Source organism: Trichosurus vulpecula, chromosome 6 (assembly GCF_011100635.1).
Source record: "Trichosurus vulpecula isolate mTriVul1 chromosome 6, mTriVul1.pri, whole genome shotgun sequence".
In the NCBI taxonomy this organism is placed as follows: domain Eukaryota; kingdom Metazoa; phylum Chordata; class Mammalia; order Diprotodontia; family Phalangeridae; genus Trichosurus; species Trichosurus vulpecula.
In genome coordinates this window covers 224,944,630-224,971,172 of record NC_050578.1, presented here as the reverse complement: position 1 = coordinate 224,971,172, position 26,543 = coordinate 224,944,630, and the positions used below count along the sequence as shown (strand labels likewise).

General features: G+C 45.1%; 1 protein-coding gene across 1 annotated transcript in view; it reads right to left on the bottom strand.

The window, feature by feature from the left end:
* Positions 1 to 498: 498 nt before the first annotated feature.
* TUB (TUB bipartite transcription factor) overlaps positions 499 to 26,543 on the bottom strand; it is a 143,339-nt gene continuing 117,294 nt past the window's right edge. The window contains exons 5-13 of the mRNA XM_036762305.1: positions 25,224 to 25,379; positions 21,967 to 22,103; positions 18,843 to 19,034; positions 17,993 to 18,105; positions 16,281 to 16,398; positions 10,253 to 10,351; positions 8,504 to 8,675; positions 4,922 to 5,047; positions 499 to 1,526 (exon numbers count right to left, since the gene is read on the bottom strand). Coding sequence (XP_036618200.1) covers positions 1,516 to 1,526; positions 4,922 to 5,047; positions 8,504 to 8,675; positions 10,253 to 10,351; positions 16,281 to 16,398; positions 17,993 to 18,105; positions 18,843 to 19,034; positions 21,967 to 22,103; positions 25,224 to 25,379 — 1,124 coding nt within the window. The 3' untranslated portion in view covers positions 499 to 1,515. The remainder of the gene's footprint in view (positions 1,527 to 4,921; positions 5,048 to 8,503; positions 8,676 to 10,252; positions 10,352 to 16,280; positions 16,399 to 17,992; positions 18,106 to 18,842; positions 19,035 to 21,966; positions 22,104 to 25,223; positions 25,380 to 26,543) is intronic.

Here is a 26,543-nt window from a genome sequence, read left to right as displayed (position 1 = left end):
CAGTTAGGAATTTAATTGGAGTCTCCACCTTCAAGTCCAAGGTTCTTTCACTCTATCATTTCAGCAGATTCTCCCTTCCCTCTATGTTAATGAGCCAAAGGGCTCTCTCCTACCTGGGAGTGCTTAGCCTTTTCAGACTACCAACTCCTATGCATGAAAATGTTCGTTAAATCTGCCAGCCCCCACTGCACTGTTAGGAGGAGGAAAGTTCTTCATAAACCATAAGGCAATATAGAAATGTGAGAATGTGAGTTATCTTTTCTTCAGCTCTTGGAACATGCTTAGGATAGTGGTAACCATCCTACTGTCTATCCCAGAAGTCCACCTTAAAATTGAGGCTTCACATGATAATTTTGCCCATATGGCAAGTGGGATGTGGGGCAGGGGCACTTGAGAATGTCTGTGAAGGGTTAGTATCAACTTAGAAAACTGGCAAGAAATGACAAGGAACAAATGACCTTCCCCCTTCCAGGAAAGACATAAACAGCAGTGTTGAAACAGTTAAGGTTTAATTTGTTAGTATGCTTTCTGTATGTAGCCAAACACTAATTCCTACACCAGACATGTCATTATGAAAATACCAAATTAGGCATTGCACATACTGATAAATAAATACATTTGCTCAAATACCAAAGAGTTTATTTAAAAAGTCACTTAATAAAAGCACAGGTTCATCTAAAACTCCAGATAGTTTTGAACAAAAATAAAATGTCTGACCACTCGAAAATAGGAAAAGACACTCTTGTGCAAATAGACATAACACATTCTAGGCATTATGAGAAATGACTGGCTAAGTCTGGGCTGTCAGCATGGAGGTGATGCTAGGCCTTCTGGCCGGGCCACTTTCTAACTCACTGAGAGTCAGCTACATCACAGGAAACACCTGAGGCCCAGCCCAGCTCAGATTCTAGCAAGCCTTAGGAAGAAGAGATAAGAAGAGAGAGGGGGTAGGGAGATCCTTTATAGAAAAGAAAAAAAAAAGGCACTGTGATGAGCTGGACTATGTGATGGGCACCAGGGGATGGGGTGGGGGTAGGGGTGATTTGGTTTTCTCTGATTTGGTCTTGTAATAAAAACTCAGTTGGAATGCTCATAAAAAACAGAATGCTCCCCCAATCTCTCCTTTCCGAAAGCAAAAGCACATAGAAATGTCAAGCCAAGCTTTGAGCCGATTAAGCACAAGTAGTCCCCACAACCCCTTAAAAGGGGAGAAGGCTGGGCCCCTGTCTAGTGTGTGAGTCTGTTCCTGACTGGGAAGCAGTGTCCACTCACTGCTAGAGGGAGCACTGACCACCCACCTCAGGTCAGCCAGGAGCCAGCCAGGATTCACTCCCAGGGATTTGGAGGGACAAAGGCGGCCCAGCCCACGCTTCAGAGGTGGACTGAGCCGGAGCAGGGAGAAGCCAAATGCTGTCTTCTGGTCACTTTCCACGGGCGGGTAGCCAGGGGCTCACTTACAATTCTGGGTACCAATGGAAATCGGCTGCGTTAGGCCACGTCTTTGGAAGTGGAGCATCAATTGCCACCTGGGAAATACATCAGGGAGAGGTGGCCCCTAATGAGTGTCCTCCAAGAAGCCTGGCCCTGGCCTGCACTCAGGGGTCTTCGAAGAGGACTGGCGAGAGGGAGGAGGGTGCCAAAGGAGGGAAGACACCAACATTATTGCCAACGTAAAGCCACACAGGCATTGATAGAAGTTGCTTGCATAAGAGTGCCAAGGCCAAGAGCCCCAGTGGCATCTCAGGGCTCACTTGTGTGGGCCACCTCTCAGGCATGCTTGGACATCTATTTTACAATCCTAGCAACTCACCCATGTTTTAAGAATTCACGGGAAAGAGATCTTCCATTTTCTTCTTTTCACTGATGGGGAGAACCTACTAGGGCTCTACCCATTCTTCCCACTCTTTACCCCTGGAACTCCTTGGTCCCCTAATTCTCAGTCTGTATGGTTTCTCATTGCCAGGCAGCATCTTCCCCTGGGTATTCCCCTGAGGAATGGGACCCTTCCCACATGCTTTCTTCACTAGTGTTAATTGTTAAGGCACTTTCCCCAGAATGTGTCCCAATTTACCCAAGAACACACATGCAAACTAATAGATTTCTTTAAGTTTAGTAATGCAAAAAGGAAAGGAAAAAATATAGAAAATACTATTTCTTCTGAACACCCTCCTCTTGCCCAGAGCCCCTGAAATTACCTGCTCTCCCAATCCAGGGGCACCCTCTGCCCCAAGAAGGTCAGGAAGTGAGGGGACAGAATTCCTGGAAGACATCTGCTCCCCAGCCAATACAGACTATTCTCCCAGCATGCTGAACTCGACCCAGCAGTTTCTGCACTTCAGGAGACCCTGAAGTCTGGTTTGGATTCAAAGAGTGGCCAGGCCGCCTGCAAACACACTCGTGCTCATGCACACAGATTCCCTCCTTGCACACAACGGCATTCAGAAGGAAAGGGAAGCTAGTTTGTCTGGCAAGGCCCCTAAAAGTGGGAACAAAGAACACCAGGAGCACAGAGTGGCCACCAAGAGCCAGCTAAGGGTGGGAAGGCTGCCGTCATGGGCTGCAGAGCTCATCTGTCCTCCTAACCAAGGCTTTGACCTGAAACACCTTCTTCAGCCCTCAGGTTTCTGAAGTCACACCTCTCTCCCGTAGCGATCAATGAGGCGCTCTAGCTCTTATGTGGTTCCATGATATTCAGTCCTGGGCTCCACCCCTTTCTTATTCCTGAGCATTTTCCCCTGCCCCACAGCCCATCCTACTGGGGTGGAAAATGAAGTTTGTTGCTTTGTGCTTCTGGCTTCCAGGCCACCAGTGTCCTGCCTTGCCCTCACCTCCCAAGTCGCTGCATCTCCAAAAAGTCTAATTCTCGATCCATCTGAAGTTCCTGGATTCAATTACAGGATAAGAAGGGTCCCTGAGCCCTACTCTCTCGTCTGGAAGAGGAAATGGGTGCTGAGAACAGAAAGGAATGGGCCTGCAGGGCTAGAACCCATGCCTCCTGGGACCCCCCAGACCATGCTGCCTCATCCCCTTGGGACATGTCCAAAAGGGTCCCGTTTGGGCCATTCGCCTTTGATTTCTTCCTTCGTAAATGGGGAGCAACAACACGTGTACTTCCTACCTTCTAGGGCCTCTGGGGAAAAGGATTTTGTAAACCTGAAAGCACTACAGACAGGTGAGCTGTTACTGTTACCACTGGTACTGTTATTATTAAACAGCTCCCTGGGCATACCAAGGTTTGACGAGCTCAACTGGACTTCGATCATAGATGCAGAGCCCAGGATCCATGCCCCCCCACCAGGTAATTCAGTTAGGGTTATAGGAGGAGCACAGATTTAGAGCTGGAAAGGACCTCAGAGGTCATCTAGTCCAACCCTGTCCCCCTCATTTTGCAGATGAGGAAACTGAGGTACAGAGGAATTAAGTGCTTCGCCTAAGGTCATACAGGTCAGAAAGAGGAAAGCCAGGATTTGAACCCAGGTCCTGACCCCAAATCCAGAATTCTGCGCTGAACACTACTATGGGAAAAGCCAGCCTGACATTGGCCTAGAGGTCTATAGCTCCCAGTTGCCCTTCTTCAGGCCAGGCCAAGATAGAACTGCTTCCTGGCTCTGGCTGACACATGATCATCCTGGGGACGCCATCTCAGGCTCTGGCTCTCCTGAGAGAAGGGATTCTCAGCGCTGAATTCTGGCCTAAGCCTGAGCCCTGCCTGGGGCCAGGGCTGTGGGCAAGACTAGCTGCCTTGCCCATATGCCAAAGAATGAACTCCCCCAGACCACTCAGTGCAAGGAAGAAATAACCCGCTGCCCATCTACCCCGTGGCGCCTACAAGACCCTAGGGAACGTTTCATGAAATTTGGAACAAGAAGTCACCCACACAACACATTTACACACAGCTGTTGGTCACACAGACACATTCGCACAGGCACCCACACATAGATACAAACACATGCATATACCAATCACAGAGGTGGTCACCCACACATAACCAGACACTCTCTGGTGGAATCACTCATACGTAAGTCACATATGTATAGAAAGACACAACATGCTCACAGGAGACACACCTCAAATCCACACACCCCTGGTTCACCACTGAATGTAGTAGGTGGCTTTATAACAACGTGGTTCCACACGAAACCAAAGTCCTGAGTCAGGGCCATGGGACAACTTGGGCAGCAGCCTTGGACAGGAGCTGTTGTGGCAAGATGTCCTGTGTTCTGTCAGCCTTTATACCTCCAGGGCTATAACCCCCAAGGCCCAAACAAAGACTGACCAGCATTGATTTTGACACAGCCACAGAGGGGGCTCCAAGCCCTCTCTCTCTGGGTATGATTTGTATTTGTGAGTCAGGACTCATTGGGAAGGGGGATACTTGGACTTTTCTCTGGGTCAGTGAGGAATCTGCTCTCTCTAGCTCATGGCACCCCTTCTTTCCCTAACTGGGCCTGAACTCAGGCACAGTCAAGCCCTAAGAAAGGGCTGACAAGGGAGGATGAGGTGGAGGAAGGAAAGGAACAGAATGAGGAGAAATGGGATGGGACAGGTTGGGACGGGATGAGGGAGGTCACGATGAAATCGTCTGAGAGAGGGGGGAGAAGACAGGAATGAGGATGAGGGAAAATGCCTAATGGAGATCTGGGAGATATGGGAAGGGACTGGGGCAGAAAGGGAGCATGGAGTGAGATGTCTATGTTCAGAGCAAGGACAACTCGCTGTCTTCAAGAAAGACAAACGATGAGTGATGGGAATGCCGGAGAGAAAGGCGCCATTTATCCCGTCTTGGCTGGAGAGGGTCCAATGTGAGGCAGTGGGGAACCGGCCTCGGCCGGGCCCACATGGCGAGTCCGGGGGCCACAGACTGGCTGGGGGGCTTCCTGCGGGGCGGGGGGGTTGGGGCAGCGCCCGCCCGCTTACTCACAGGCCAGCTTGCTGTCGAAGCTGGAGAGCGCGATGGCAAACGCCTGCAAGACGCACATCGGGTAGTTGTAATCCATGGTGAACACGTCCTCTGCCACCCGGCCAAACTGCATCACGATGTAGTCAGCTGGGGAGGGACCCAGACACCCCCCAAGAGGCAGATACACAGCCAGGCACAGAGACACGGCGAGCGACGGAGGCAGAAGGAGGCAGAGCCATGCAGAGGGAGACAGCGCGGGGGAAGGACACAGGGAAAGGGCGAGAAAGAGCCGCGAGAGAACAGAGAGGCAGAGAGCGGGCCACAGACAGAAAAAGAGGCAGATAGAGAACCAAGGGGAAAGGCAGAGAGAGGAAAATTGCCAGAGTGAACCACAGGGAGAGGCAGAGAGCCAGAGACCAAGGGGAGGGAAGAGACAGATGTGCAAAGTGAGTCCCAGTTCCTGGGGGCTCCGGACCCGGCCCACCCATCCCATGCCCACAGTTGAGGCAGAGCCACGGGTGGAAAGGGATATGGGGAAGAAGACTCCCAGGAACTAGGGTTTCTCCCAGTTAAACCCTGAAACTGTCATTCTAAGACCCCCTAGTCAGTCACTGATCACACCCATACCAGGGTCTGGCTTGCCACAGGCAAGAGTTTATCTGGGTGTCCCTCTGCCCAGTTTTTCACACTGAGAGTATCTAAATGCCTGCGACACTCAAAGAGACAGCTCATCTGTTCTCAAGTTGTGACTGTGCAGGACAGGCTGGCCAGTGTCTCTGTGCCAGAAGTCAGCTGTAGCCCTGGGCCCGAGGACAATCTTGGCTGTAAAGGCATCCCTCAGGGAAAGACCACAGTGCTTCCCTGGAGGAAGACTACTTGTGCTGTGCCCCCAGACCCTGTCTTTGGTTCTCACCAACTTTATCAGTCACTCAGAGGAAGGCATATATGGTGTTTGTGATGATCAAACATGGGAATGACATGGAGGTGGGAGGGATCAATGATATAAATGAGATCTAAAAAGGATAGACTGGAACTAATAAAATGAAATCTACTAAAATGCTCAGATGGATTAGAGTTTAGCACAGTGCCTGGTACATCGTGAGAGTTTAATAAACGTTGATTGATTGATGGATGGATGGATGGATTAGTGGTGTCTTCAATGTGGGTACTCCATCCATGGGTGCAGCCCAGAGTCCCTCCAAATCTGCTCATCCTTTATAATTCTTGGCCATGTCTTTCCAGAAACCCTCTGGATCATGTGCCTAACATGCCTGAGGTCTCCCTGGGATCTTTTCCTGTCTTAAGAGAACACCAAGGCAACATTCAGGTCAGGCCCATCGTTGGCCCTCAGTCTGGACATGTGGCTGGCTGGTCCACCTCCTCCCCCAGGCTCACGCGTGGTCTCCGATCACTCACACTAATTCTTAGATGTGAGTGGTTGGTAACATCCGGCACCCTGTTTATTCCCACCATGAATCTCTTCTTCACCCTTTGAGTTATTGGTCATGTTAATTCTTCCAAGACAATGGTAGTTCCAAAATTTACATCATCTAGTATCACCAGGAAAATACTGGGGTTGTGGACATAGATGTTTGTGACAGCAAATAGCTTGGAGTCATTGCAGATTTTTCATTCACCATTTTTCAAAAGTCATCTAGCCCAGAATTCAATCCTAAGTCCCACCCTACTGCCCATTTGGAGCACCTATAAATGTAGGCAAAAGTCTATAAAATGACTGTGATAATGTCAAGAAAACTACTTTGAAAAATCATCAGTGCCAAGACAAGTCTTGACTACAGGGGACTGATGAGGAAGCACAGGCCCCCCTCATATTGGCAAAGATGGTGGCTAAGAAATAAAATATTGTCAGACACAGCCAGGGTTCTGACTTGTTTTGCCTATTGATGCTTCTTTATTACAAAGAAGATTTTTAATTGGAGGGAGGGGAGAAGTCAGATAATTATTAGGAAAAGACTAAATAATATAATAAAGAAATAAGCATTAATAAAAATGTGTGAAAATCTAAAAATAAATGTATTGATGATGGGCTACCTTGGTGGACCATCCTACTTGCACGTCAATCTGGGTGATAAGCATTTTTCGTCCATTTTGTTTTCTCCAATAAAGATGGTTAAATAAATCACTTTTAAATGACTGTTCATTTCATGCAAGAGTCTTTGTTAGTCTTCTGGGGTTTAATGTTGTCAGCACAGTTTCATACGTAAATAGGAGCATTTGGAGAACCTTTTACCATCAATAAGGAATTTTTGTGTTTGGACTCAGTATAGGATCTATTCCTCAACAATGGGGACTAAAGAGCTAAGGAGAACATGCATCTCCCTGTTTGGTATCACTTGATGATGACATTCAACAGATCGACAAGCATATATGTGTGAAACACTTTGTTTAAGAAGACTTCTCTATTTTGTTCTACTGAATCCAATGTTTTGGGGTTTTTTCAAAGAACGAACAGATACCGTGCAATCTTATATCCTTCAGGTTTCTTATTCAGCTTGTGAAGATGTCTATGGAAAATCATCTTCAAAATTCAGCCTATTCCATTCTCATATTTTCATAAAGGATCTCCAAGATATATATTTAAGCCATTCTTACAACTACTCTATGAAAGATGAGAAAGTAAACAGGTGGGAAGGTAGCTGAAGATTTCATCCTGTTCTCCATTTTTAGTAAAGAAATTTAATTCAAATAAAAGTAAAATCCTGCATTTGGGTTCAAAAAATCAATTGCACGAGTACAGGATAGAAGTGTGATTAGATCATTTCACTTGGAAAACACTTAAGGCTTTGGTAGCCTGTAAGCTCGATTTCTGAGTCAACTGCATGACCAACTTACTAGCCAGAAAAATCACTGGGAACTAAAAATAGCTTTGCAAATAGCGTCCAGAATGAGGGATGCAGCAGACAGGTCTACAGTCTATGTAGGCCACCTCTGGGGGCCATATTTTAGGAAGAAGACTGACAAACTGGAGAGAGTCCAAGATGAGGAGCAATTGGAGTCGTTGCCACATAAGGACCAATGAAAACCACTGGGGATGTCCGGTGTGAAGGAATATGAATACTGTCCAGCATCTGAATGACTCATGGGAAAGGGGAAATGGATTTCTGCTTGACCCCAGGAGGCAGAGCAAGGACCAAAGAGTGGAATTTTCAGTGGCAGATTTTGGCTTAATGAAAGGAAAAACTTCCTACCCCTTAGAGCTGTCTCAAGGTAGAATGGATGGGCTCCTCTGGAAGCTAGCAAGTGCCTCATTGCTCAGAGTCCCCAAGTGAAGGAGGCTGAATGACCATTTTTCAGCAATGTCGTAGAGGAGATTCCGGCTCAAGTCTGGGAGGGACTGGATGCCCTCTGGGGTCTATTCCAGTTTCCTGATGGTTACTTAACTATTATCTCTTCCAGGGGCTCAAACCTATAGTAGTTGAGATATCCTTGGTATCTACTAGCCTGAGTCTCTGCCAATGAACTCTGCTTCCTCTGGCTTGAGCCAGACTATGCAAGATGCCCCTTCTCCTCCCACCATATGCTCCCTTCCCCCTCAGGAGATGCCCCTTTGTCTCAGAGTTCCTCTCCCATAAGAGTACTCACGGTCATTTGCATGGATGATCTGGAAATTCTTGACAGAGGCCTGCGTGACGCGACCATGAAAGTTGAGCACGTAGGACTGGGTGTCATCATTCCACACTGGCGTCTTGTTGTGTAGTTCAATGACGGTGTCTGTACTCTTGCTTAGCCATCGAGCCAGCAATGTCTCTTGCTCCTGAGTGAGCAAGAACAGGACTTGTCTGAAGGAGGGGAAAGTATGGGGAGGCATTTTCTAGAAGGTAGGGAGAAAGTGGGAAACAGGATAGGCCAGGGGAATGAATGGGGATGGGGGAAAGAGGAAAGAAGATGGATGCAAATCAAAGCAGGGAAGCTGTGTAGGGGAAGAGGAGGCGTGAAGATGGGCAGTTCAAATGGAGTGAATGAGAAGCCTAGGGGACAGGGAAGTAGTGAGGACAGCAGAGAAGAGGTAAAAAGAAGATGAGATAGAAAAAGGAGTCCCTGGCACAAGGGATTGGGGAAAGGAGACAGAAAAGGTGATTTAGGTCAAGGGACAGGCTGGACATGATTCGACTCTTCCTAGATTCTGCAACCCTCTAAGAAGCAATTGAGGAATATATTACTGAGTGGGCTGAGGGAAGGGGAAAGGGCTCCACAGACTAGGCAGGGCCTGTTAGCATCGGCAGAGGGTCATGTAAGGGAAGTGACAGCAGAGACGTTGAAATTCCTAACATCACAGAACAAGAGAGCAAACAAAAATGTTGGTCTCCAGATTCTGTGCCTAGATTTTCTACAAGAAGTAAGACAGGTAATAGAGGATGAGCCCAGAAGGGGTTACAGTCCTAGAAGAACAGCATTGGGAAATGCCAAAATGCTGGATGAACCAAAGCCAGCAGTAAATGTGGAAGACAAGAAGAAGCTGTCATTTCGATGGCTAGAGGAAAAGCAGAGATGGGAAAGACACCCCTGCTCAGGCTAGCAGTAAGAAGGCACTCTGAGGACAGGACAGGGAGGGCAAGATAAGGGCAAATGTCAATTTTTAAAGGGGGTAGGGTGGGGTTAGTGGACAACAAGTTCAACATAAGTTAACAAGAAAACATCATGACACCTAGAAAAGATAGTACAATCACAGACTGCATCAAGCTTGGCAGAGGTCCAGATCACAGCTGATGATAAGCCAGACTATACCTGCTGCATTGCATTGTGGTTGTCACACTTTGCAAAAGACAGTAACCAACTGGAGCATGCTCAGGAGGGTATGAGGGCTGGGGAAGGGACTGGAGACCATGGGCTATCAGGAGGATAGTTGAAGGAACTAGGAACATTTAGCCTGGAGAGAGGACTCAGAGGGGACATGATAGCTACCTCCATGTATCAAAAGACCCATCACGCGTTAGACGGAATAGATTTGTTCTGCTCAGCCCAACAGGCATAACTAGGAACAACAGGTGTAAGGTGAAGAGAGGCCAGTTTGGACTCAATGTATGGAAGGACAAATTTCCTAGTGAGTCCCGGTGCCCAAACGCAGACTGGGCTGCTTTGAGTGACAGTGGGTTCTCCTATCCCTAGAGGTCTCTGTACAGAGGCTTGAAGAGTCCTCCTTGGCTTCCTGTCTTTGGACAGTTTAGATTAGATGGTTTCTGAGGACCCTCCCAGCTGAGATTTAGCACCATTCCTCCCTATTTCCCATCTTCTTCTCTCCCCCTTGTGTTTAAACAACTTAGAGGAACTGCAAGAAACAGACTCTCCTCTCCTGCCCACTGTCCGTTTGAGGGAAGGGCAGGATCGACTCACATTTCGAGGCCGGATGGAGACCCTCTCATGCACCATGCTCATGCCAGGAATGATCACGCTCATTTTCCGAGGGCCCTTAAATCCCAAGACATTAGTCTCCTAGAGATTTCAAAAACAGAGAATAGGTCAATGCAGCCAGATTGAGTGGCACACCCCCGTCTCTTCCAACAGGGTAGGGATGCACACATACACACACATACACACACACACATACACACACACACACACACACACACACACACACACACCACACACACACACACAGCTGAGCTGAAGGCTTCTTGTTTCTTGGAGAAAACTAGGGGCATAGTCTCCTTACGTATTCAGAAGGGCCTCTGGCCCTTATGGAAAATTCCATCTCTTTCCAATAGGGGTCAGAAATATCTACACGAGTCAAGGGAACCCATCTACTCATCCATCCAGTGCCCTCACTCTAGAAAACCCATCCCCAGCACCAGCACCACATTCCACAGGGGCGCTCAGCTCTAGGCTCCCCCCACCCTCTCTTCCCTGCAACTTCCCCCAAATGCTGAGCATGGTTAAATCGAGGAGACCCAGCCTCCTGGCCCTCCCAGAGGTAAGCGCTTTCCTTGGGCTCAAGCTCCTGACTGGGTCACTCCCTGAGGAGATCATTCATTCAGCTGTCCAGCTAACAAGTCTTGACGGTGTTGGCTGTGTGCTTTCTCCCATGCTGGGCTGCATTTAAGAAGCAGCTCCTGGGACTTTAGGTAAAGAGGGAGACATGAAAAGGTTCCAGGCAAACCCAATTCCCTCTAAAACCATCTCATGAATAAGAAACTGCACCGAATGAAATAAACAAAAAGATCCAACAAACAAGAAAGACAAATGAAAAGAATCTTCATGGCAGGGAGCAGAAGAAATGGGGAAGGTAACGATACTTGCCCCCTGCCAGACTCACTCTGATCCAAAGCCCAGGGAGAAGGATTCAGATCTGTCCCTCAGCCCCTGCAGGCACATAAGAGGTAAGCCACTGTCACCCAACTGAGAGCTTCCATCTTGGTCTGTGCCCCTCGGTGGCTCAAATCATCCAGTTCTGAACTTGCCCTATCTAGGACTTTGCCTTCTTAGTGACCACAGTTACCTGGCTCGTTGACTCCCCATCCAAGACTGATCTTCAGGGGCCATGATCACCCGAAGCGGTGCCTACTCTGTTCAGAACTGTGCCTGTGACTGCCATAATCCTCCCACTCAATGTACATCCTATTGGAATTGTGTCCCTCAGAAGCCTATCACTTGGACCAGCATCTACTCTGGAACCTATCTCCTTTCTACAGCCATGCTTCACCCAGCCTGGGTACTGACCCATTACAGGATTTGCAGAGGGGAATGGGTTCAAAAACTATCAGCTGGGTTTGCCAACTGCCTGGTCCATATTGTAGACTGAGAGCTCCACGTGGCTACTAACAACTCTACACTCCTACACCAGCCCTATCCTCGGAGATTGATGTAACATTAACTCCAGAAATTGTAGAGCTAAATAGAAGCAGCAAGAGGATGGCTAATCCCTTTTGGATAGAACAAAGAAATGAATAAACTTAAAAAGATTCCACATACAATGAAGAAACACTATGAGTTAAGAGACCCCCAAGATAAAACTTTAGAAAAATATAGTTCAGTAATAATTATAAGAATGAATCCCAGAGAAGAGAACAAATTAATGAAAAGGATGTAAAAAATGGACTGAAGGCTTATAAAAAGAAATATAGGAAAAGATAAAGTCCAAATGAGCTCTTGAGGAAAAATTTGGAAGGATAATGAACAGTAGAAGCTGGAAAACTTTATCATGAAAGTTGTCCCCCAGAAAAATAGAATATAGGAAACAGAATTCAAAAAGTAAATGATACAACAAGATATATCAAAGCAAAATCCAGAGACCAAAAAATTGGAAACCTATAAGACATCTACAACATTTAAAAAATGAGCTGGAAAATTCAATGAGAGGAAATTAAGAATCACTGGAATCCCCAGAAAATAATGAATGAAGCACAAGACTTGGATACTATATTTTAAGAAGTCATAGAATAAAACTTCCCAGAACTATAGGGCAAGGTGTATTGAGGCGGTTGCAGAATCCAATAATTATTACTTAAAAGAAACCCCAAATTTGGTTCCCCCAGAAATGTTATTGTCAAAGTTCAGAGTTTCTAAGACAAATAAACAATACTTCTGGAAGTTCAGGAAGAGACATATCATATACTAAAGAATCCCAGTCAGAATCACATAGGATAAGTGAGCAGAAATGAGAAACACAAGATTGGAATATTACATCCAAAAACAAAAGAAAAAGGTCCGTGTAGGAAAATAATATCTTTTAAAACCAAGCTTACACCCATAGGGGAAAAGGCAAATATGTAATAGAATCCATTACTTCCAAACATTCTTGCTGAGAAGACCAGAGGTGAGTGGAATCCTTGAAATGTAAATACAGGAGTTAAGAGAACTCTAGAAAGATAAACAAGTTTGAGCAACTTGAAATGATGATCAAACGTTTGCATCCTGAAAGAGAAAGAAAAACTATTGCCTCTTCAGAAGCTCAACATCTCTAAGGATCAATGGGATTTGGAGCGGGGACACGAACTCAGGGCCTGAGTATTTTTTTTTCAGAAAAGAGTGAAGGGAAGGAGAAAAGAAAAAAAAGGAATGGTCTAGGGATGTAATGGGAGAAAAAAAGATTCTTGCTCGATGTAATTTGAGAGCCACAAGAAAAGACTATACAAATATATGAAGCTGGAGAGGTGGAAGAAATGAGGATCTCATGATCTCACTTGGATTTAAGCTCCAGGGAGGGGTGGGGAACAGTACGGGTAGAAACAGTATGGGTGGAAATAGTACTGTGTAAAAATACAATAAGATAAATAGGGAACTGGCTCAGGATAAAAATAATGATACTTAAAAAGTAGGGTTGGTGAGGAAATAGTCACAAACAAAATAAACTTCAACTACAGAGGGATAATTATGAAAAGGAAAAAAGGGGAGAAGTGGCAAAATCCAGCCATCTGAATCTAGGCTGTGTAGACAGAAGAGAAAATAAGCGAAATCAGACTACTCTAATTATAGGTGACTAGTCCTGATTTCATTCCCTTTTTATATCTTTCTTTTTCCTTCTAAAGAAAGGAGTTGTTGGCAAAGAGAGGAAACATAGAACATAACACAGGAAAAAAAAAAAACAAACCTAACAATCACAGTTGTAAAGATGAAAGGACTTAACTTGCCCATGAAGTGGAAGACAATGGCAAAATGGATGGGAAGAAAGAAAAACCCAACAATCTGTTGTTTATAAGAAAGGTCCTTAAGACAAAGATCCAATCAGGGCTAAAATGAAAGGTTTTCATAGAATCTGTTATGGCTCAGTTGAATCTAAAAAAGCCAAGAGTGGTAAGCATAATTTCAGGAAAGACAGGTAAAAACAGATATAATTAAGAAAGATAAATCAAACTATATTATACTTAAAGGTACCATAGATAACAAAACTATCAATATTAATTATATATGCATTAAAGGGAATAATATCTAAGAACTTAAATGGAAAGCTAGCTGAACTACAGGGAGAACTAGACAGGAAAACAATAATCACCAGTGTTTTCACTGTGCCCCTGTCAGACACAGACACATTACAAGAAAGGATAGGAAAGACATTAAGGATCTGAATAAAATATTTAAAAAGTTGGCTACAATAGATTTTTGATGGCTGCTGAGTGGCAAACATCAGAAAGATATGTGTGTGTATGCACACATACACATATGTACACACATATGTACATAAATATATACATACATATACATATATACATATGTATGTGTATATATTTTCAGTTTCCTTGGTACTTGTACAAAAATTATTGTGAAAACGCATAAAGATCTTATAAACAAACACAGAAAGGCAGAAATACTTAATGTATCATTTAAAGACCATAACAGTCAAAATTATAATCAATAAGGGAAGTCTGAAAAAAAGATTCAGACAGAAATAATGCAGTCCTAAAGAATGGGTCAAAGAATAAATTTTAGAAATAAATAATTATATCAAAGAAAACTATAAAAATGAGACAACAAACTACAAACGATACAATATAGCCAAAACAATCTTTGGGAGAAATTTCATAACTCGGAACACTTACATCAACAAAGAGATAAAGAGCAATGAATTTAGCATGTGTAAAAAAATATCTAGAAAATGAACAAATTAATAACCCTCCCAACTAGACATAAAAATTGAAATTCTGGAAATTCAAGAGATTAAATTGAAAGTACAAATACTATTGTGATGATAAATAAAATTACAAGCTGTTTTTAAAGACCATAAAACGGAAAAAAAATAGCTAATTCATAACAAAAGAGAGAGGAAAACTAAATTACCAAAGTCAAAAATAAAAAGGTAATTAACAACAAATAAAAGAGAACTAAAGGAAACTGGCAAAAACTATTAGACTCAACTACGTGTCCCAACCCGAAACTGACAACTGAAGCAAAATGGGTGAATACTTGCAAATAGATAAAATGCTCAGATTAACAGAATATAAAATAGAGAATCTAAAACACCCAATCTCAGGAATAGAAGCTGAATGAGCAATATTGAACAAGCCATAAAGGAATTTCCAAAGGAAAAAAACTTCACACCCAGATGGATTTATGTGTGAATTCCATCAAAATAACATCCATCTGAAGAACAATTACCCTCAAAACTCATGAACTGTTTGCAAGGATGAAGACAAAAGGCACCTTACCAAACTAATTATATGAGACAAGTATAGGCCTGATACCTAAACTGTGGATAAATAAATCAGAAAAAAACAGACCATACACCAATGTCACTAATGAATATTGATGCAAAGTTTTGTAATGAATATTGATATAAGCACAATGAATAAAACAGTAGCAGAGAAATTACAGCAATATATTAAAAAAACTATTTACTTTGAATAGTTTGTATTTATATCAGGAGGGCAGAGATGGTTCAATGACTGGGAAAGCTATAAATTATATCGTAATCATAAACTAAACCAACAGATGAAAAGCCTTCAAATAGAGTATTCAGTTACATTAAAAACCATGGGAACAAATGGACCTTTCCATAACATAATAAGTAATATCTATATAAAACTATGGGCCAGCAGAATTTATAACAAAGGCACACTAGAAACTTTTCCAAAAAGATGTGGGGCAAAACAAGGATATCCATGTCACTGCTATTATTTGATACAGTTCTAAAAGCAGCAATAAGAAAAAGAAAAAAAATTTAGGGAATAAGCATAGGCAAAGAGGAGGAAAATCATTTCTATTTACAGATCTTAGGAAGTTTTACTTGGAGGATCTCAGAGACTGGAAGAAAAAATTAATTGAAACAGAGGTTTCTTCCCTTTAATAGTCACTCCCAGAGAAAGCTACTTAAATTCATTGTTTCTTCTTCCTGTTCTCTCACTCACTTTTAAACCCTCTGCAATCTGAATTCCAATCTCATCCTGCAAATGAAACTTCTCGTCCCCAAATTTCCAGCGTTCCCTTAACTGTCAAATCTGAAGGCTCTGTCTCCATCCTTCTTAATGCTTTAGACACAGCTGACCACTTTCTCCTGGATACTCTCTCTGAGTTTTCTGTAGCATTAGACACAGCTGACCACTTTCTCCTGGATACTGTCTCCTGAGTTTTCATGACAGTATACTCTCCTGGTTTTCTTCCTGCCTGACTGCTCTGTCTCAGTCTCCTCTGATGGATGATCATCCATATCCTGCCCTCCTAACTATGTGTACCCCAAGGTTCTGTCCTGAGCTCTCTTTCCTTTTCTCCCAGTAATCTCTTCATCTCCCATGGATTTAATTATTATCTCTATGCTGACAATTCCCAGTTTTGGTCAACCGAATAGATGGATGGATGGATGGATGGATGTATGGATGGATGGATGGAGATGGCCAACAGACTTGAGCCCTGAGCAAACAGTAAACTAGCCTGGTTTGGATAAGGTCTCTGGCCCCAGCCCTCTACCTCTCCCCCCCACACCCCCACGACTCACATAGCAAATAGCTGCCAGCTCCTGCCTTATATTTGCACTTTCCAGATTTGATGATGATGTCTTCATTGGGTTGACTCCATTGTTATACACGGTGAACTTTGTTCCCATGAGGTTTGACCTAGAAGCCAGAGAGCAATGGATGTCAGAGCTGGGAAGGGGGATAGGTTTAAGAACTTTTAGAGCATTAAATGTTAGCCCTTGAAAGCAACTTGGATCAAAGAACAGGTTTGCTTTAGAAAGGACCTTAAAACAACTCAGACTTAGAAAGTATCCTCAAAGATAGAATACAGGGCATCAGAAACAAGAGAAACCTAAGAACATTGGATGTCAGAGCTGGGAGGGCTCTGAAAAATCATTTGCAGTTCAGTGGTTCCTAACCTTTTTAAATGTGAGGATCAACTTTTGACATTTAAACAAAAAGGCCTTGGATCTCCACATCTGGAGCTGGAGGAAACCTCAGAGACAATCTATTCCAACCGTCCCATTTTACAGATGAGGAAACCAAGGCCCAAGGAAGTTAAATAACTTATCCATGATCCCACAGGTACCCAAAGCCCTCATTTCACAGAAAAGGAAACATGCCCAGAGAAGGGAAGCAATTTACCCAAGGTCACATAGCAAATTGATGGCACAGCCAGGAGCAGAACGTGGGTCTCCTGAATCTCTACCACCATCATAGATAAAGTGGAAAGAGAGCTGAATTTGGTATTGGGAGGACCCAGATCCAAATACTATGTCTGCCCCCAACTACTGCTGCAATACCAGACAATTTTACTGATGGGGAAAATGAGAGTTGGACTATATGACTTAAAGAGCCTAAGATCTAACCAGGAAGAACATGAAGTTCATCCCTCTCTGGCCAAAGAGCCAGGCTCAAAATTTCTGCAAGGCAGGACACACCACATGCTATGAGTCTGGGCAGGTTTCTCCTCCCCGATGGTTGGTCAGAGCCTCCTGGAACAAGGCCTTTGTGCTCCAGGAGAGAGGGGACATGCCAAGGGCCTGAACCTTGGTAAGAATGACTGTGAGTCAAATTTCCCTAGATCCAGAGCAAGACTTTTTCTTGCACTCATAACGTTAAGTGAGGGAAGAGGGGGATGGAGGATGGAGAACTAGGTCTAATTTCTACTTCTAATTTCATCACTAACTCATCGGGATCCTTGTGGCAAGTCCCACATAGTGGATTCAGAAGACCTGGATTCGAATTCTGGCTTTGCCACTTACTAAGGGATCTTGGGCAAGTCTTTTAACCATGATCAAACCTTAGTTTCCTCGTTGGGAACATAGGGATGATAATAAGAAACAAGGACAAATAACCAGTCTCTACCCTTGGGGAGCTCAGCACCTGGCAGGACAAACACACATAAATAGCTGACATTTATCATGTGCCATCATTTAGGATGGTTCGTGCTTCTACTACGCTCTAGGGTTCACAAAGCACTTTCTTCCTCCAAACCCTATGAGATGGGCCTAAAATTTCATTAGTATACAGAACTCTAAGGGCCCTCCCAACTCTGACATTCTAAGCTGTACAATTTAGGGGAAAGGTTTGTTTGCAGAGTAAGGTTATGACACAGGGTCATAGACAGGAGAATCTGTCAAGACAGAGGCTTCCCACAAGGCAAAGTGGAAGGGTCCAGGCTAGCCCGCTGTGGGATGGGCACTTATGGTCGGAGGGGTCAGTAGCGTTCCCTTTGGGGCCCCAGCATTACCGGAGTTTCCCCACAAAGCTCTCTCCTCCTCGGGATAAGTCCGTCGGGTCTACAGAGATGAGGTAATTGGATGTTTTACTCTTCTTCCTCTTCCTTCCAGCCAGGAGAAATACCTATAAGCACAAGATGATGATCCATCCCCTACCCCCACTATACCAGCACCTGCCTGCACAGGTGTACACTCCTGTGGGCTCTCACCTGTGTGTGTACCATGACACGCTCCCCAACCCATGCTCACACTTGCATATGTGCCTGCATTTAGGCAGAGATGCTGCACTGGCAATTCTAGGTTGGGGGCCCACATCTGAGACAGGAGAAACAATGATTCCTTGCTGTCCTTTCCAGGGACAGAAAACCTCCTGCCTTGGGAATCTGAGGGTGAGGATCTGGACCATCAGGACGTTGGGAATGAATGTAATGCATGAAGGAAAGAGGTTCTCAGCTCAGAAACAGACACCAGCATCGCTGGGGTGATGAGGCAGAGGGGCAAACGTGGAAGGGATTTCTGAGAAAGTAAACACACAGAAGAAAGACCCATGTCCTGGGTCCTGGATTCTTTGTATCCTAACCCTCAATAGCCTAGAGTGGGGAAGATGGGGTGATGGACCAGGGGAATGGGAATGAGGAAAAGACCACTGATGGTTCCCTAGACCCAGGAAAAGGATAAAGGAGGGACTGATATTCCTTGACCCTGGCAAGAAATCAAATGAAGGGGAGAAGATGGAATAGTGTTCCTTGACCCCAGGAAGGGACAAATAATGGTCTCCTAGCAGGAGGGTGGAGGGAGAGGGGGTCTGATGGTGTCTCAGTCCCAGGACATGGCTAGCAAAGCCTGAAGTGGTTGGATGACCTTTTTCCCATCCTCCCGTTCCATGTGCAGATAGTAGGTGGGGTACATTCCTCGGTCCATCCCCTTCTTGTCCCTCGTGATGCGGCATTTGATGGTGATGCCCTGTGGGGCTGGCCGGAGCGCGAACTCCTCCAGGTCCTCCACCTCGATGAGCGGTGCTTGGGCTGAGGGGCTGGGGGCTGAGGCTGTCTCCTGGAAGGCATAGGCAACATGGGAAATGAGGAAGGGCTGGGGCACAAGCCACCAGCAGCAACTGACCCTGGGAGGTGCCACGTAAGGAGCAAAGTTTTCTAGTCTTCCCCCCCGCCACCGCCCTACCTCCATTTCCACACCCAGGTAGAAGGCCCTATCTCCTGCTCTCCTGAGAAGATCAAGGTCATTTAAAGGAAGTTCCCTGGACACCTCTACTCTCCCCAAAGTGACTTCCCTCTTCCTTTCCTCCTTCCTTCCAATCACAGAGGAAGGGTGGCCCTCCTCTTTACCAAGGCTGACCCCTTCACCTTGTACCGTGATCCCACTAAGCCTGCCCCACCCCACTCTTTTATCCTCAAAAGTAATAATGATGAGGACAATAGCTTATCCTATAGCACTTTCCTCTCTGCATCCTATGAGGCAGGGAGTGATGATGCTATCCTCACCAGATATGGTGATAGTACATGCCTACAGTCTGCCAGCAAGGAAAGCTGAGGCTGGTGGATTGCCTGAATTTGGGAATTCCAAACTGAATTGGGGCTAAAGCTCATCAGGTGTCCATACTGAGTCTGGTACCAATTAGGAGTTGGGGGCCACCAGGTAGCCTCACAAAGGGCAAACCAGCCCTGTTCAGAAAAAAAGCACAGGCTAAAAGCTCCATGCTGATAAACAGTGGGGTTAAGCCCCTCAGTAGTCACTGCCCTTCTAGTTTGGGTAAGATAGGCAGACCTAGCCAACAGATGGATGGATGGATGGATGGATGGATGGATGGATGGATGGATGAATGGACAGATAGATGGAAAGGTGGATAGGCAGACAGGTAGATAGGTAGAGGTGGACAGATGGACAGATGGATGGATGGGTGGACAGTTGGACGGATGGACAGACAAATAGATAGATAAGTGATACTTTTCTCCTTATCTCACAGATGAAGAAACTGAGGTCAGAGAGGGAAAACTGACTTACCTGCAGCTATACAGCTAGTAAGTGTTGGGGCTGGAATTTGAATTCAGGTCTCCCAACTCCCAAACCAACACTGTTTACAATCTCTCACTCCCCAGTGGCTCCATTTCCTCTCTCTTCAAATATATTCAGGTCTCCTCTATTCTAAAATAAACTTCCCTTTAATCTGGTGACCCCTCAAGCTATTATCACCTCTCTCTTGCATTTATTCATCCAATAATGATAAGGATGACATTTACAAAGAGCTTTAAAGTACCCAAAGTACATTTGAGCCTCACAAGAAACTCACTGAGGTAGGTATTAAAACATATCCACCTTTTACAATGAGAATACTGGGGCTCAGAGAAATTAAGGGCCTTGCTACCCATGGCCATACAGCTATCAAGTCAGCATCAGAATCACTGGGATTTGACCGTGAGTCTGACTCCAAGTGCAATGAGACCATAATCAAGAAACATTTATTAAGAATCCAACTGTGTGTACCTTTCTGGACCCAGGGAGGGAGACAAAATTTAGATGAGACAAGGTCTCTAGCCTCAAAGGGCTTTTATTTGGGGAATAAGAAAACATAGATCGCTATAATATGCATTATTACATGATAAGGATATTAGAAAGTTAAAAGAAACAAGTGCCATGTGAAGTCAGAGGATAAAGATCATTAGCCATTAGGAGTGAGCAGGGAAGGCTTTATGGGGGAAGAGGAGGTAGAATTTAGTTGGGCTATAAAGGATAGGTAAGAATTCAACAAGCCAAATAGGAGGGAAGATATTCCACATGTAGGGAACAGTGTGAGCAGATATAGAAGCAGGAACATATTCAGGGTACAAAGCTTGTTCCAACTTTGCAAAATCCAAGTAATGTGAAATAAAGCTATAAAGAAAATTCAAACTTTACTAAGCAGGTACCTAGCTACACTGGATGAAGTCAAGTCACCTGGTGGATGGAACTGGTGAGCCTGTCAGTGATTTTTTTAAAAGATTGTCAGGAATTGGGAGAAGTGCGATGAGACTAGAGAAGGAAAAAATGTCCCAGTTTTCAAAAAAAGGGAACAAATTGGAGCCTACAAACCGCAGATCAGTGTGCTTGAATCTAATTCCTGGCAAAATTCTAGGAGTAAAGGGAAGGTTAATAAAGATCCCAAAAAGGAAGCAGTGATTATAAAATCCAACATGGCTCCATGAAATAAAAATACTCATGCCAGAGTAAGGTCCTGTTCTAGGTAGGGTCATCAGAGTGGTAAATCAGGGAAATGTTACAGATGCAGCTCACCTAAAGTTTGGCAAAGCATTTGATGAAATCTCTCATGCTATTTTGGCAGGAAATGTGAGTTAAATGATAGTACAATTCGCTGATTTTAAACTGGTTGAATGTCTAGACTCAAAGAATAGTCATTAAGAGACTGACATCAACTTGTAAAGGAATCTTTAGTGGAAGACCTCAGGGATCTGTCCTTGATTCTGTGCTCTTGACCATTTTTAATCAATGGATCACAGACTCTTGGATAATGCTTATAAAATGTACAGATGATAAAAAAAAACACTGAATGACAGAAACAGAATCCAAAAAGACTGGGCTTTTGCTTAATAATTTTTGTCAAAAGGAAGGGCTCAATATGAAAGTGATAGTAGAATATGACATCAATAAAAATTATTTTTTAAAAAAGAATTTCCAGGATCGGAAACTCCCCCACCCCACTTATCTCAGGGTCTTAGTCACTTGGCCAGCTATAACCTCAGGTGAGTCATTTCTGTGACTCACAGAAATTCAAATTCCTCAGCTCGGCATTTAAGCTTCAGCCTAATTCCGCACCATTCACAACAACAATTCACCATAATTGTTGACTACTCCTACCCACCCCTGAAATGTCCTGGACTCTGATGTCTGCATGTCCTTATGATGGTAAAGGAATTCTGTCTACATCTCACTGCCGTTTTTATGCCTTGAATCAGTGTAATGGAAGGTTCCCTACCTTACTTGACTTCTTGCTGGTGGCGGAGCCCGGCCGGGCATTGGTGTTTAACTGAGAAGAGCTGGAGCTGTCCCCTTCATCGTCTTCTTCCTCCTCTTCCTCCTCTTCTTCGTCAAAGTTCACGCTGCTGGAGATCCCTGAAAAGGCGGTAGAGGTTACAGTGAACAGGAATGTGGAGTTGGGGGGACTGATTGGATTTGAAGGAAGAAAGATCCATCTCTAGACATTCTGGGCTTTTCCCCACTTCGGCCACTGGCCCTGGTCCTTTTCCTGCCCAGCACGATGGAAATAGCACTGCCTCTAAACTAAGGACCTGGATTCAAATCCTGCCTCTGACAGAAAGAAAACCGGCTTTGAAGTCAGAGGAGTTGGGTTCAAATCCTACCTCTTACTGCTTACTACCAGTGTGATCACAGGCAATTCACTTGGCTTCTGTGGGCATCCATTTTCTCCACAAAATAAGAGGATTGGAGTAGGTGGTTTCTGAGTTCCCTTCCGACCCTCGATTTATGACCCTATGAATCCATTCTATTAAGTACCTATCATAAACCCAATTTTCCAGTCTCTAACTTACTGCCTGCCTCCCAGGTGGGATCACAGGATCATAAATTTATAGGTGAAAGGGGCCTCAGAGGCCGTCCAGTCCAAATACCACCACTGCCCCCCCATTCTTCACAGAGGAGGAAACTGAGTCCTAGACAAGGTTAAGTGACTTGCCAAATAGGCAACCAGCATAAAAGAAGCAGGTGGGTTTATCTGTGCATGTTATTGGAGGGGCCCAATGGGCTGTTTTAGGGGTGAAAGGAACAGTTAATTATACAGACAGGGTCTTTCTAGCCTCTGCTCCCTAGGCCAAGGTAGAGGAACTCTGGTCGGCTTGATGATCGCATAATAATAATGGCAGCCATGCAAGGTAGCCAGGAGGCTGGGGGGAGCCCGGGGTTATAGAAGCCTGCCTAAGTGGATGGATCCCACCCTCCATCCCAGCGGAACGCTCACACAAATGTTGCTATCCTCTCTTGTAGTCACAAGGGAGCTGGGTACTCTAGGGACGATGCTAGGCCAATAGAACTATGGCGTGAGTAAAAGAGATTAGAAGGCAAGAGCCTGGGTAATTTTCTTGTAGAAACACTTATGCCATATTTGTGTTTTTGGTCTTTTCCCTTGTCGATCAACCCTTGACCATCTGCCCTTGTGGTGTAGAGGATAAAGATGTGGACAGAAGGGAAAGAAGATATTGGAAGCCAGACTCAAGGCTTCACTTATGGTGGCAGCAGCATGATAAATGTACGGGGGGAGGGTGACAAGAGACTGGAAGTGGTTGATCTCTCTGACTCCAGGGAGAAAAGCAGGCTTAGGGACCCCAGAAAATCAGGAGGCTTATGGCCTTGAGTTTGGGGGTGAGGAGAGCAGAAATCAGGGGAGTTTAGAAAGTAGCAAAAGGCAAAAGTTAGAGATAGGACTACAGTACATTGGCAGGAATCAGATTTGGAATCAGAGAAACTCAAATCCCTCTGCTAATATTTACTACCTTGGGTATGAGCCATCCAAGATAGTAACCTTGTGTGACCCTGGGTGAATCACTCATCTTTCCTGAGCCTTTCCTTCATCCATAAAATGAAGGGTTGGGTCAGATGGCCTCCGAGGTCCCTTCCAGCTCAAGAGCTGTGATCCTATGCTCCTTGGGGCCAGGTCCGAGGAGAAGCTGGTACCCTGGAAAGGGGACATAGCTCATTGCAGTCTAGGGTGCAGGGATGCATCCGATGGCCTGCACCTATGAGTTCTGAGGACTCTGGTAAGGAATGTAAATATCCAATTCTGGGGACTTAACCAGTATGGAATCATAACAGCCTCAGAGCTGGGAGAGCCCTTAGGTATCGCCTAATTCAACTTCCTCATTTTAAAGAGGAGGACACTGAAGCCTGGAGAAAGTTAGAGACTTAGCCAAGGTTCCCTAGTCAGTGAGCTACAGAACCTGGAGTGGCCCCCAGGTATCCTGACTCCCAGCCTAGGTCTCTTTCCACTACAGCAGATAAAGAGTCTGGGAGCTGGAGAAAGCTCTTGAGAAGGGTTCTGAATTTTGCCGAGAATTGCTGTGGGTAGGTTCTTCCAAGCCTACCTCCAAATCACCACCTCTTCTCCCATCCCTCCTTCCTGGGCTACTCTGACGCTGTCCCAGGTGGGCTCTCACCCATCCTTCACAGAATCAAAGCCAGGAGGACAGGAGGAAAGAGAGGGAGGAGAGGTCCGATGTGGAGGAATGCTGCTGGCCAAGGATGTGGACCCCAACATGCTAGATCAATGAACCCCTGCTCACAGCCCACCTCCTAAGGAGCGGCCCATCTCTGCCACCCTGTGGTCAGCTGCTTATAGCAGCTTCCCCAATCGCACTCCCTAATCCTGTCATCACAGGCTGATAGGAGCTGAACCACACTACTTCTATCTCCACAATATCTCTTCCTGCAGAACCAACACCCTGGACAAGACTACTTCAATAACCCCCTCACTGGTCTTCCTACTTTACATCATTTCCCTCTTCTATCCTCCACACAGCTAACATAATGATTTTTACTAAGTACAAGTCTGTTCAGGTAAATCCCTTTCATTATACAAACTCCTAAACCCCAAGGATTAAGTACAAGGTGTCCCAAAAGTCTCCGTTCAGTGTTAAGCTTCAACACCTTAAAAGACTTTTGGAATACCCTCTATAAACAGTTACCTTTAACATTTAAAGTCCTTGAAAACTTGGCTCCAACCAACCTTTCCAGCCTTTGTTACACATGCTACCCTTCATACACATTACAGTCCAGCCTAACTGAACTTCCTCCTCTTCCTCCTCTATGGTGCTCCATCCCTTATCTCCATGTCTTTGGTTGTATGTACCCCCATGTCTGGAATACATGCCCCCCTCACTAGCTTCCTTCAAGGCTCAGTTCAAGTATTACCTTCTATGTGAAGGCTTTCCTGACGTCCCCCGACGCTCCCACCCAACAAAGCTGCTTGAACCCTTCCCCCCGCCCCCGCCAAAATCACTTTGTATCATTATGTCTATTTTTGTACATAGACACTCAAACAAGCTAAGCTGAAGTTCCTTGAGGGCAGAGATGGTCTCATTTTTTGTCTGTCTCCCCAGAACGTAGTACAGGGGCTGACACACAGTAGGTACTTAATGAGTTTGCACAGGGGCTGGCACATAGTAGGTACTTAATGAATTTTTATCAACTGACTGAATTCTGGCCACCAACATAGCCACTCACCCTTTGTTTGCATTGTGGTACGGAGGTCCTGTTTGGATGAATGGTGCCCTCCAGCAGCTGCTGCCTCTGCCAGGCTCCTACTGGAGCCAGACCGACCCACTGTCAGGATCTGCACGTTCGGGTCAGGCTCACCATCCGAGAAAAACCCATCACTCCCTGCAGGGCAAAAGGAGCCAGGATAGTCTGGAGGCAGTGGACTGCTCCCCAAAAGACAACGAGTACAGGCACCATTCAACAAGCCAGGCTGGAGGAAGGGGCAACTGTACAAGGCTCTCTGATCCACGGTACAGGGAGTCTTGTTTTTGGACAAATCACTTGACTTCTCTGGGATTGTTTTCTCATCTTTAAAAAGAGAGGTGAGGATTAAATGACCTCTGGACTCTCTTCAAGCTTCTAGAGTGAGAATTCAGTTCAGGAAGAGCTACTGCAGAAACATCCTCAAATGTGCAGGGAGGCTTGTAGAAGGTCTAAGTGGACAGAGACCAGTGGTCATGGCAAGGATGTTACTGATGGACTAAAAAAGTCTCTTTGGAAAGCTCTATTCATAAATCTTATGCTTTATTTATTTAACAGATAGATGTTTGCATTTCGAATGGCATACTACTCAAAAATGATCTGGGGTACGTAATTCAAGGCCCTCTAGTCTAGCTTCAACAAACGTGTGTGTGTGTGTGTGTGTGTGTGTAAATAAATAGGCGAGGGCCCAGCTCTTGGAACCTGTGTGGATTTGCCTTGCCTAGTGCCTTATCCTGACCATGTGAAGTATTCCCAGCCTATGGACAATCCAAAACCTGCCAGTTTACATCCAAGTGTGCCTATGGCACCATGAGAGACATTGATGATGAAAAGCTTTGTGGTTGGCTGATGAGCTAGGATAGCTGAGCCAGAACTGAGTACGCATACACAAGTTTCAAGGCAATGACCTCATGTTCCTGGCATCTTCTCACTCCTGAGGGTTTTCTCTGGCTGTCTCCCCAAGCCTGGAACTCTCTCCCCCTCATCTCTGCCCCAAAGTTTCCCTGGCCTCATTCGAGTCTCAGCTAAAGTTTTGCATTCCACAAGAAGCCCTTCCCAGTCCTCCATAATCTTAGTGCCTTCACTTTAAAATGATCTCTAATTTACTGTGTATGCATGTTTGTATGTATGTGTGTACGTCTGCACATAGCGATTTGCATGCTGTCTCCCCCCTCTTAAGCTGTGAGCTCCTTGAGAGCAGAGAATGTCTTTTGCTTTTCTTTGTATCCCTCGCACTCAGCCCAGTGTGTGGAACACTGTAGGTGCTTCCTAAAAGCTAGCTGACTATCTCTCACTCTTCCCTGT